At 41.7% G+C, this 12,781-nt stretch overlaps 1 protein-coding gene across 1 annotated transcript in view; it reads left to right on the forward strand.

Moving 5' to 3' along the window:
• The window catches only part of LOC121381987, a 32,946-nt gene that overhangs the window by 5,092 nt on the left and 15,073 nt on the right, over window positions 1-12,781 (forward strand). Inside the window, exons 2-4 of the mRNA XM_041511440.1 lie at window positions 9,842-10,027; window positions 10,672-10,846; window positions 11,492-11,774. Of these exons, the coding sequence (XP_041367374.1) occupies window positions 9,842-10,027; window positions 10,672-10,846; window positions 11,492-11,774 (644 nt within the window). The remainder of the gene's footprint in view (window positions 1-9,841; window positions 10,028-10,671; window positions 10,847-11,491; window positions 11,775-12,781) is intronic.

The raw sequence follows: 12,781 nt of genomic DNA on the forward strand, positions 1-12,781 counted from the left end.
AGGCATATTTTACACTATTAGTCTTAGAGCCGTTTATGATCGCTAAAATTAAACATTAGGTATATTTTATTGTTTAGATTATTCATTTCCGTACAACCGAAGTGTTTCCGGTCATCCTGGTGTTTCCAATACCACAAAATGCATTTTTCATATTTTTAAAAACGCACGTACGTTTGAGAAGTAACGGTGATGGAGTCGCGTTTTAGTATTTCAACGTCACAGACTCTTGGTTCACTCTGTTGTATCCAAATTTATTACAGGTTTGTACATTAACCAAACTTAGTGTCCATTTTTACGAGTTGAAACTAGTGTCTAGGTGAAAAATATGCTTTAGAGTTTAAAAACTAGGGTCTGTCACTTTAAATAAGACTTCAAACAACTCGTTGTAAGACAAAGTTCGTTTTGTTTAACGACAAAAACAGAGCACATTGATTAATTTATAATCGGCTATTGGATGTCAGTCATTTGGTAACTGACATTATTCATAGTTTTTAAGACAAATGAAAGTTAAAGTTAAAAGTTTTTTTGTTTTGTTTAACGACACCACTAGAGCACATTGATTTTTAACCATCAGCAACTAGATGTCAGACGTTTGGTAATCTCGTAGTCTCAGATGAAACACGCGATATGTTTCCATTAACAGCAAGGGATATTTTATATGCACCACCCCAGATAGGACAGCACATACCACGGATATGTCAGTCTTGGGGTTCTGGGAAAAGTTCCACCAGAGAATGGACCCTCTGAGATGATTCGATCCTACGACGCTTGCACCTCAGGCGAGCGCTCTATACCGACTGAGCTAGATCCCGCCTCTAAGATAAATGGTATCTGACGGCCACTCATGTTGCAGTATATCGTTATCTATCATATTTTATTGATCTTTGTTTATAAAGGAGAGACATCTTACTAAATAGCCGAGCTGATATATGGAAACATCAGCTTTATAAACACACTCCTGTAGGATTCGGTAACAAGGGAGGGGGGAATGTGCTATTATAAACATTTTACGTTTCCTGAAGGTATTTCTGAAGATGCTTATGATGACATCATGCGATATCAGATTCGACTAGGACGAACTCTGATATCATGACATGAGTAAACGGACGAAGATTAAGGATGGTTTAAAAAAGAAGAAGAAAAAAGTTTTCTCCGCGTCTGCACCAGCTGCAACAACATCTGTTTTATCACTCTGTATCTCATTTGTACACCAATATTTAGAATTCCTGCCTCGGCTGTCTCGAATATCAGTATTGTGCACTGCCATCACAGACCGCCACGTGGCAGACAATATCGTGGGCAAAGTCATATTGGAGCCATCACCGAGCACGCGCTGATGCACATGGTCTTTAGCGCCACAAACCTCCAGGGTCAAAGTAAAAAGAGAACTATCATATAGTGTTTCCGGTCATTTTCCTTTTACGTGGAAACGATCTAGGTTTTTTCCATCTGTGCGTGTCTGACACGTGGGTAATGGAGGTGATTGCTAAACCAATTCATCTCCATAACCATACCACTCTGTAATTAAAATATGTTGATTTAGCTTCAAAATGACCATAGACTGTTATTAAACTATAGCTTGTTATACGTTTATGTTGTGAGTGATGACAACGCACGTACATTTCTGGTGATATATCATAATATACTACAGTGAGCTTTGTGCTAATCACGAGTTAAGCCGCTTTCACGTGTATGTGGCATGCGGCTTGCGGCGTACGGAGTGCGGCAGCCACGAAATCTTGCAGCATTAGAGTTTAAACCCGCGCTTGCGGTGGGTCCTACCGACAATAAAATTGGCGGAGCTTCAAGCCAGAGATAATGATCACGTGATCTAAGTCTAGCAACAAGGTCACATCAGGCCCGTACGCGGGGGGGTGGGGGGGTGGGGGGGTGCGCGACGGGTGTGTACGGACCCCCCCCCCCCAATTACTAAAGGTCCACTTTTCTGTATAAAATTTAAATAACGTTACGTAATCGTTGTTGTTTTGAGGGGTTATTTTTATGTTGATTGGTCCCATCACGAGCACTTCGCACCCACCCATTAAAAATCCTGCGTACGGGCCTGCACATTCTATGAGTTATAATTAAACAAATACACGTGGCCTCAGAGAAAGAAAGCTGTACTCAAGCAACGTTAGAATGAAGAACCACATTTCCAGGGTTTTTTTTCTATTTTTTATATTAGAAATAAAGATGTTCCACAACAGAATCCCAAATATCTCGTGCAAAGTTGCAAGTCTTCGGTTTTATAATTTTTTTACCAACTGTTCTGCGTGGACAACGCGGATCTTCATAAAATGTCACCGAGGTAAAACTGGTCCTCAGACGACAATTAATTTCGCTATATGTTTCTATATAGCCTTAGTGGCTATAACATTTTTATTAATATCAGCAGGCCCGTGGATTTTTGTATGCACCTTTGCCTGCCTGGGAGACACATACCCTGAAAAGGACAACCCCTGTTGTCCAGCTCTTTCTCCCAGCATATTGGTTTAAACAAACACACCCTCTAAACCAGGACGGAGTACACCCATTTTACACAAAAACCACTACTTTTGCATGGGCCGGAACTACCACAAACAAGTCTTCAATGTCAACAAGTTACACATGTTTACAAACTGCATGTTATCCCCAGTCATATAGTTGCCACTTCATAGCTGTCTGCCATGAAATAATTACAGTCAAACAGCAGACTACTTGCGCGGTCAAATTTCCGGACAACCAAATGGGAAGATAACTGTAATCTGAGGCCAACTGGCCTCAGATTACAGTTATCTTCCCATTTGGTTGTCCAAAATCCGGAAGTTTCACCGCGCAAGTAGTCTGCTGTTTGACTGTGATTATTTCATGGCAGACAGCTATGAAGTGGCAACTGTTTGACTGAAGTGACAGGGGATAGCATGTAGTTTGTAAACATGTGTAACTTGTTGACATTGAAGACTTGTTTGTGGTAATTCCGGCCCATGCAAAAGTAGTGCTTTTTGTGTAAAATGGGTGTACTCCGGCCTGGTTTAGAGGGTGTGTCTGTTTAAACCAATATGCTGGGAGAAAGAGCTGGACAACAGGGGTTGTCCTTTTCAGGGCGTGTGTCCCCCATGCAGGCAAAGGTACATACAAAACTTCACGGGCCTGCTGATATTAATAAAAATGTTATAGCCACTAAGGCTATATAGAAACATATAGCGAAATTAATTGTGGTCTGAGGCCAACTGTCAAACTTTCAAACATTTTGGATTTAAGCTCCGCCCACTCCTATTTATATCTACGGCGCCGGTTTAAGATTTCCCGCGTAACGCGCCTCATACGTGTGACGTGTATCTCGGTCAACGAAATCCTTTTGCACGGGCGTGTGGTTCGCGTTTTTACGCGTAGATAAAGTTAAAGTTTGTTTTGTTTAACGACACCAATAGAGAAGATTGATTTATTAATCATCGGCTATTGGATCTCAGACATTTAGTCATTTTGATATATAGTCTTAGAGAGGAAACCCGCTACACTTTTCTATTAGTAGCAAGGGATCTTTATAATAATATATGCAACATCCTATAGACAGGATAGCACATACCACGGCCTTTGATATACCAGTCGTGGTGCATTGGCTGGAATAAGATATAACCAATCAATATAATCAATCCTAGACTGACCGCGCATCAAGCTAGCGCTTTACCACTGGGCTACATCCCGCCTCTTTACGCGTAGAAGACGATCCGCACGTAAATTGATACATCTGTTCCCTCGTCAAATTTCATGCAGTAAATGTACATGTAATTAACAGCGAAGCAATATACATTAAGTTAATGTGTTAAAGAATATTACGAAACCAAAACATAATTTCGTTCTTCGTAAATTTCTATTAGATTATTAATTCAAAGCAGGTATGTTTTTAATTATTGTAAAGTCCTAAATCTTCCTCAGTTTCATACAACACATAAAATTTTCTTTCCATCAAATAGTCCAATATTTTCCTGTGAACACTAACATAAAATAATTCAGCATATATTTAAGAATAAAGTACTTACACATGTTTTGTGTGCATATTTAATACCACAAGGGCGGGACGTAGCCTAGTGGTACGCGGTCGATATAGGATCGATTCCCGTCGGTGGACCTATTGGGCTATTTCTCGTTCCAGCCAGTGCACTACTACTGGTATACCAAATGCCGTGGTATGTGCTATCCTGTCTGTGGGATGATGCCTCACTACTAATTGAAAAATGTAGCCGATTTTCTCTCTAAGACTATATGTAAAAATTACCAAATATTTGACATCCAATAAATCAAGGTGCTCTAGTGGTGTCGTTAAACAAAACAAACTCTTTTTTGTTGTTGTTAACTACGTGAATACAAATCTACGAAAGATTTCACGGACGTTTCGAGTTGAGAAATCTTCAACTCTCCGTCATAGCCCAGTGGTAAAGCGCTCGCTTGATGCGTGGTCGGGTTAGGATCGATCCCCGTCGGTGGCCCCATTGGGCTATTTCTCGTTCCAACCAGTGCTCCACAACTGGTGTAACAAAGACCGTGGTATGTACTATCCTGTCTGTGGGATGGTGCATATAAAAGATCCCTTGCTGCTAATCGAAAAGAGTAGCCCATGAAGCGTCGACAGCGAGTTTCCTCTCTCTATATCTTTGTGGTCCTTAACCATATGTCTGACGCCATATAACCGTAAATAAAATGTGTTGAGTGCGTCGTTAAATAAAACATTTTTTCTTTCTTTCAACGCTCCGTTGTATCTTACCGCACCTAAAAGGTCTTCCACATGCATGCGCCGTATCTCGTGTGTTTTCTGCGTATTTCAAATCATCTGAAAACCGCAAATGCTTTCCTCTGCCATTATGCTAGAATCAGACTACCAACTGACAGCAGCTGTTGTCTCGACTTCTACGACTGTCCAGTTGTTAGTCTGAGCGCTCTTACAACTCGGTTATCATCGTATAATCCATTAGTTGTTAATCTGAGCGCACCCGTCGTAATTCGGCAGTTGGTAGTCTGAACTGAGCATTACCCCGAGCGACAGAATTCGCTACATGATCGATTCTGAAAAACATGCCGCATGCCCCCCCCCCCCCCCCCCCACACACACACTCCGCACGTACCAAACAGGTTACATGTGCACGACTGTACTTAATATCATTTGAGGGATTTGAAGAAGAAAAAACACACAAACACCCCCCCCCCCCCCCCTCCACGCGCATACTGCATGTCACACGCTGTGTGTATGTGAAAGCGACCTTAAGGATCATATAAACTGGTTGCGGTGCGTGCGGTGCGTGCGGTCCAACAAATTACAAAATTAATAAATGGAAATCCATTAGTTTCACTGAGAGCGTCTAGACTGGATGTATGTGATGCGTGCGTCTGTAAAATACCAGCGTCCAGCTGCAGTGAAAGAATCGTATATGGTGTATGCGCCCAAAATGAAAACCACAGACACAACCGTCGTACCGCACGCACACGCCGCGTCTTTATGAGCCTTTAGCTACGCACTACATTATTAATTATTTAAGTATGGGAAGGTCAGCTGGTCACCAGACTAACAGCAATTGTCCTTTCCATATCAGACAGTCATAACAATTTGGTCAGTTACAATTACACGATAGGCACAATCGTGTAATGTCAAAAGTTAAAGGTGAAGGGATTTTGGAAGGGAGGACGATGAGCGCATGAAGGAACTTTAATGGGGGTGATTAAATCCATGTCGGGTGTGGCCACGGAAGAAGGAAGGAAATGTTTTATTTAACGACGCACTCAACACATTTTATTTACGGTTATATGGCGTCGGACATATGGTTAAGGACCACACACATATTGAGAGAGGAAATCCGCTGTCGCCACGTCATGGGCTACTCTTTTCGATTAGCAGCAAGGGATCTTTTATATGCACCATCCCACAGACAGGATAACACATACCACGGCCTTTGATATGCCAGTCGTGGTGCCCTGGCTGGAGCGAGAAATAGCCCAATGGGCCCAGTGACGGGGATCGATCCCAGACCGACCGCGCATCAAGCGAACGCTTTACCACTGGGATACGTCCCGCCCCTTGGCGACGGAAGAGTGATTAAATCTCCAGTAAAGGATCTCCACGGGTGTGGCTGTCCTCTATATTGACGAGGCACTAGATAGAGAGTCATGCAATCAACCACTATTTTGCCAAATGCCCATTCGACTGCATTTAGCCCGAGTATTCTGACAGTAAGAGAGCTAGACTGACATTTGAACAGTTATGTCCATCTAGCTCTCTTACCGTCTTATGGTTTTGTCGTTCAGATTCGGAAGACGATATTGGGATTGGAACCCAGTACCTACGAACCTTGGAGACACCGACATTCAGCCACTTTACAACCGAGCCCTGTTTCAAGTTGACATACTTACCGTGCCAGTGTCTGTCAGTGTCATACCAGGCGTAAATAACTGATTTGATTACTGTTAATTGCCGTGTAATGGTCGGTTTTCCAGTTCTCACGGCACAATACGGCGTTAGTAGGTCGGAGTTCCCGTGGGTTTGCCGTATTTATCATCAAGTCGTTAACTACACCAGACGTGCCGATTGAAATCATCAGTGTGTGTGCTGATAAAGTTTTAAGTAATGTGTGTGTCTATGTGCTGATAGTCGTGTGTGCAAACTGGTGGAAGGTACAATAAACAGATTTATTCACACGACAGCTCGCTTGTAAACATACACCACATGACCTGTGACTTTGTCATGGTTATGGTGGTCAAAGTGCGCGCAGATTTTGGTTCATATGCAGTGGCGTAGCCGGGGGTGGGGGGGGGGGGGGGGGGGCGGCCCAATCCCGGGCAATTTTTACCTTTTCGCTTATTAATAACATTAAAAAGGTTCCTGTGTCATATCCCACTACACAGGTGCTCCCCCCCCCCCCCCCCAATACAAAATCCTGTCTACGCTACTGTTTGTATGTATCTGTAGTTAATAATAATATCAAATTAAGGTTCAAGAACGCTGTCCTGGGCACACACGTATAACAGCTATCTTGGACTGTCTATCCAGGAGAGAGTATTAGTGGTTACTGAGAGAGAAGTGGTATAGTGGCCTTACAACTATACCCGCTAAGTCGTTGAACTCGCTCCGTGTACCGGGAGACGAACTCGCTACATGCCAGCTTTTTGCCCGATGGCTTAACCACTACACCACCGACGCCGATCCCCCTATAGGCCTACCTTGTTTCATCTAAGCTTTTGTCCCCTAGCTTAGTCAGCGAATAGCCATTACCTAATTAAATTCACACACTTACAATGTATCTCTGAACGACACAGAATGAACAAATGGAATTAAAAAAAATTAAATCAGATTTCTTACATTATTTACACCCCTTTTAAAAATGGCCGTGCAGAATGCTAAATGACCACTAGCTACTCAAGTGTACGAAGTTCATAATAGTGTCAGTCTTCAAGTATAAAATAGTCCAATGAAATTACCGTAAATCCTTGAATTGAACCCGGTCTTGGATAGAAGACTGCCTCGATTCAAGACCAGTAGCGGGATTTAGCTCAGTCGGTTGAGTGCTCGCTCGAAGTGCCCGTGTTGCAGGATCGAATCATCTCGGTGTATCCATTCAGCTGATTGGGGTTTTTCTCGTTACAGCCAGTACACCACAACTAGACAAAGGACGTGGTGTGTGCTTTCCTGTCTGTGGGAAAGTGCATATAAAAGATCCCTTGCTGCATTATGAAAATGTAGCGGGTTTCCTCTGATGATTACAAGTCAGATTTACCAAAGGTGTGACATCCAATAGCCGATGATTAATTAATCAATGTACTCTAGTGGTGTCGTTAAAAAAAAACACTTTTAATTCAAGGCCAGGTCCCAGGGCGTCACCAAAAAAAAGAAAAGAAAAAAAGAGAGAAAATAAAACGAAAGAAAAAGAGGCCTACCTTGAATAGAAGTCTGCCTTACATAAAGGCCTGTTTCTGCTATTGTCACGTTAAAGTTAATGACCACGTTAATGACCACGTTATACTCCTCACTTCCGTTGCATGCCGTCATAAGCTTATGACAACATAGTGATAATAACAGGGAAGGAGAAGCTGGTTTTGCAAACCTACAGTAGAAGATGCCACAAGACTATGTTATAAACTTTTGCATAAAAAGAAATTAGCAGCCTGCCTTGCACAGAGGCCTGCCTTAAATAGAGGCCGAGTCTCGGAGCGTAGCAAAAAAAAAAAAAAAAAAATAATAATAATAATAATAAAAAAAAAAAAAAAAAATAAAAAAAAAAAAAAAAAAAAAAAAAAATTTAAAAAAGGAAAAAAGAAAAGAAAGAAGAAACCTATGCTTCTATTAAAGGATTTACGGTATTGTGTTAAATCATGCTAATTATTTATTACATGTGTCCACTCTCTGTGTGGAGAGTTAGTGTAGTACACAGTAAAACTATTAGCTACTCAAGTACATGAGTGTTTGTGTTTGCTAGAGTTCACGGACGTTCACAGTGGTATCATGTTACGTGTCAACCTCATTCCGTACACGGACATTAGCAAACCTACGGAAGCCAATAAAGTGAAATTTAGTGATAATATTCTGCACGTAACCTCCAGGTTTGAATCATGTAGCGACAAGTCGTCGAGGGGATATTGCGACTCGCACGTACATACATACGTTGCACACGATGTAAAACGACTTCATTTGGCATCAGTGTGAGCATTGTCAATGTACTCTGACTGTACGCCACATTTTGGTGGAGTGTACCCATCTGAAAGAAATTCAAAAAGATATATTTGGACCACGAACTGTGATGGAATCCTTTCGATTCCATCCAGAACTTATTTTACAATTTTTACATGATACTGAATTTTATTCTAAATTTTAATTATATATAATTATCTGTGATATTTGTATTTTTACACAGTCCTTTACTTTATTACACTGTGTCTTTATTTAACTGTTGAATTTTTACATTGATGTTGATCATCAATTTGTTTTTCCCATTACCATAGTTTGACACCCAATAGCCGATGTATTTTTCGTGCTGGGGTGTCGTTAAACATTCATTCATTCATTCATTCATTTGGCATCCGATTTTTATGAAACTTCATATATTGGAATATAATCATAATATCTTGTTTGTTATGAAATTAATGCTTATGTTGCCCGTTTTATTCTAATACACTCTATCGATTGACCATTCGTTAATTAATCCATCCATCCATCCATCCATCCATCCGGAATTCCAAGATTTTACAAAAACGTTAATTTCTTTCTTTTGCAATTAGTGGTGAATAAGGTCATATTTTGATTAAATTAATCATAATGTGTACAAGTAGACACACTGTTTTTGTTGATTATCTCTTGACGATACCAGCTCTCTCTTTATCTCCCCCTTCTTGTCCTCCCCCTCGCCTCTCTCTCTCTCTGTCTCTGTCTCTCTCTCTCTCTCTCTCTCTCTCTCTCTCTCTCTCTCTCTCTCTCTCTGTCTCTCTCGCTCTCTATCTGTTTGTCTCTCTCTCTGTCTGTCTGTCTGTCTCTCTCCGTCTGTCTCTCTCTCTGTATCTCTCTCTCTCTATCTTGATCTCTCTCTCAATCACTGTCTGTGTGTGTGACTATGTGTGTGTGTGTGTGTGTTTGTGTGCACGCGTGCGTGACTGTGTGCCCTTGACAAGTGTACGATTCAGCCAGACAGAGCGCAAAACCGTTCGCTAGACTGGTTCAACCCTAATGACTAAATTAATGAACCAGTCGAATAGTTTGCGAACGTTAGCGTCACTCGCGGTCGATGAACTCAGGGAAAGGACCTTCAGGAATCGTTCCTTTAATTACAAAGTTTCAACATCCCATAGTGAGAAACAAGACGGATTACTAATATACATATTCTTGCAGGTTTCGCCATGAAATCTCAATCACCATTCCCGTTGTGGATAGCTGTAATAGACACACAGGCGCACGGCGGGGTGGTCACCAAGGAGACACTTCCGGTGCTGGTGGCGGAAACGCTGGCGGCGCTTGGTCTACATGGTATGAACATAGACACCGTCGATATCTTCCTGGCCGGTCACGGAAAAGCAGGTATCCATCCATCCATCCATCCATCAGCCCATCCATCCATCAGTCCATCCATCCATTAGCCCATCCATCCACCCACCCACCCGTCTATCCAACTAACCATCCGTTCACTCATCCACCTATCCATGGTGTATCCAACCATTCATCCATCCGTCCATCCATCTTCCATCCATCCATTTTACTACTGAACACTGTATTTTTACAACAGGTATGCATCCATCCATCCATCCGTCCATCCATCCTTTGCATACTACCGAACACTCAGAATGCATTATGTCGTTTGTATTTTTAAAACCATGCACTTCTTCTATTCTTCTTTTTTATTCTCTTTCTCAAGCTAAACATGCAGGACGTTAGTCTGTAGGATGAAATGAGTCGTCACCAACTGAAATCTGTGTTGATATAAATCTGTAGTATATACATAAATTTACAACTGTTTGAAACAAATCATAATTTTTGATTATCCGATATTAACATCTCTTCGACTTAACGAGTTCTGTAGAAACACTTTTCAAAATTGGTGCGTGATACCAGTAACCACGTGCACACCTTTGCAATTATTTATTATTATTATTATTTTATTTAAATATCCTGTGCTGGTAGATTTTAAATACACATATCTCACACTAAAATGCTTCATGTTACAGGACCAATAGTTACAAGTTACGTGCACAGCGCTCCTGAACTGTTCCGTGGCGTTATTCTGTTCGGCTCTTACTTCAAAAAGGGCTACAAGGCTTCAACGTTTCCGCTTCCGGTACTCATACTGTCAGGTGACCTGGACGGGATCTCGCGCATTACGAGAGTTGCCGACAACTACCAGTAGGATTGTCTTGATTTCTCAACACACATAATATCTTAAATTCACTGCATTGTCATTACAGAGAGGAAGAATGACATCAAATGTGTTTTAGTCCGACCACTTGGCACGATATTTATATAGATGTAGCCACAACTATATCGTCTGTAATGTAGCCCAGTGGTAAAGCGTTCACTTGATGTGCGGTAGGTATGTGATCGACCCCCGTCAGTGGACCCATTTGGGCTATTTCTTGTTTCAGCCAGTGCACCACCACTGGTATATCAAAGGCTGTGATATGTGCTATATTGTCTGTCGGATGGTGCATATAAAAAATCCCTTGCTGTTAATGGAAAAACGTACCGGGGTTCCTCTCTAAGACTATATGTCAAAATTACCAAATGTTTGACATCTAATAGGCGATTATTAATAAATCATTGTGCTCTAGTGGTATCTAATTTAATGAATTGTGTCCTGTTTACAGTGGCTACATAAACTACCATTGATGAGAACGTCCATTGGACTTTGTCTTGTACAAATGTTTGGTGATCAGTGTCTTATTTTAGAGATCTGCGCCCAGATGCTGTTTACAGTGACTACATTAAAAACAAATCTACCATTGACGTGAACGTCCATTGTCCTTTGTCTAGTACAGTGTCATATTTCAGAGATCTGCGCCAGGATGCTGTGTTCGATCCCGACATCATCGTGCAGAGTCCCCTCATCATCCTGGACGGCTACAACCACGGCGTGTTCTCGTCGGGCGAGCTGCCGGGGGCCATGCAGCAGCTGGACATCGACTCGGAGCAGTACATCGACGACGGCCACACCATCATCACCAACTTCACCATGATGTTCATCGCTAACACACTACAGCTGCCCGAGTCACCGCTTGAGAAGATCCGAACCACATTCCGTGAGGAGATTCGCAAAGCTGGAAAACTGATGAAGGTAGAACAACATGGCGTTTAACTAATATTATTGGTAGTATATCTTAAGGCAGGATGTAGAATGCAGGAAATTGCATTTCAGGACATCTAGTTTTTAAAAGTTTACCGGGAAGCATACCCCAAATCCCCCTAGAAACTTTGCTTTCCGCATTCGATCTGCCTACCCCCCCCCCCCCCACCACCAGTGTCTACTTGTTTCCGCCGTGTCTGTTTAAGCATTGTAAATGTATGTGACCGGCCTCGGTGGCGTCGTGGTTAGGCCATCGGTCTACAGGCTGGTAGGTACTGGGTTCGGATCCCAGTCGAGGCATGGGATTTTTGATCCAGATACCGACTCCAAACCCTGAGTGAGTGCTCCGCAAGGCTCAATGGGTAGGTGTAAACCACTTGCACCGACCAGTGATCCATAACTGGTTCAACAAAGGCCATGGTTTGTGCTATCCTGCCTGTGGAAAGCGCAAATAAAAGATACCTTGCTGCCTGTCGTAAAAGAGTAGCCTATGTGGCCACAGAGGGTTTCCTCTAAAAAAAAATAGTGTCAGAATGACCATATATTTGACGTCCAATAGCCGATGATAAGATAAAAAATCAATGTGCACTAGTGGCGTCGTTAAATAAAACAAACTTTGTAAATGTATGTAGTTACACACGTGTAAGGCATAAACTAAACAGGTTTTGTAAATTCCGCCCCATGTATTTGTAATCATGTAAACATGCATGGAAGAAAACGGAACACGTTATAAATGTGTAAGGGTCAACATACGCTTTTAAAGGAGAAAAATTGTCAAAGAAAATACAAAAACACCTTGTAAGTGTGTAATAGAGAAATATCAACTAATCTACTATACAATATCGTCCGACCGTATCATTATATCAACGAATCTACTCTCCTATACAACTAATGACATTTTTAGTGAATGCTTTGTTATATCAATAAATGGTCTCTCCCATATCATTAGTCACTAGAGAAAATATTATAATATCAACGAATCAACTTTCATATCACCA

Source organism: Gigantopelta aegis, chromosome 9 (genome assembly GCF_016097555.1).
Source record: "Gigantopelta aegis isolate Gae_Host chromosome 9, Gae_host_genome, whole genome shotgun sequence".
Lineage (NCBI taxonomy): Eukaryota > Metazoa > Mollusca > Gastropoda > Neomphalida > Peltospiridae > Gigantopelta > Gigantopelta aegis.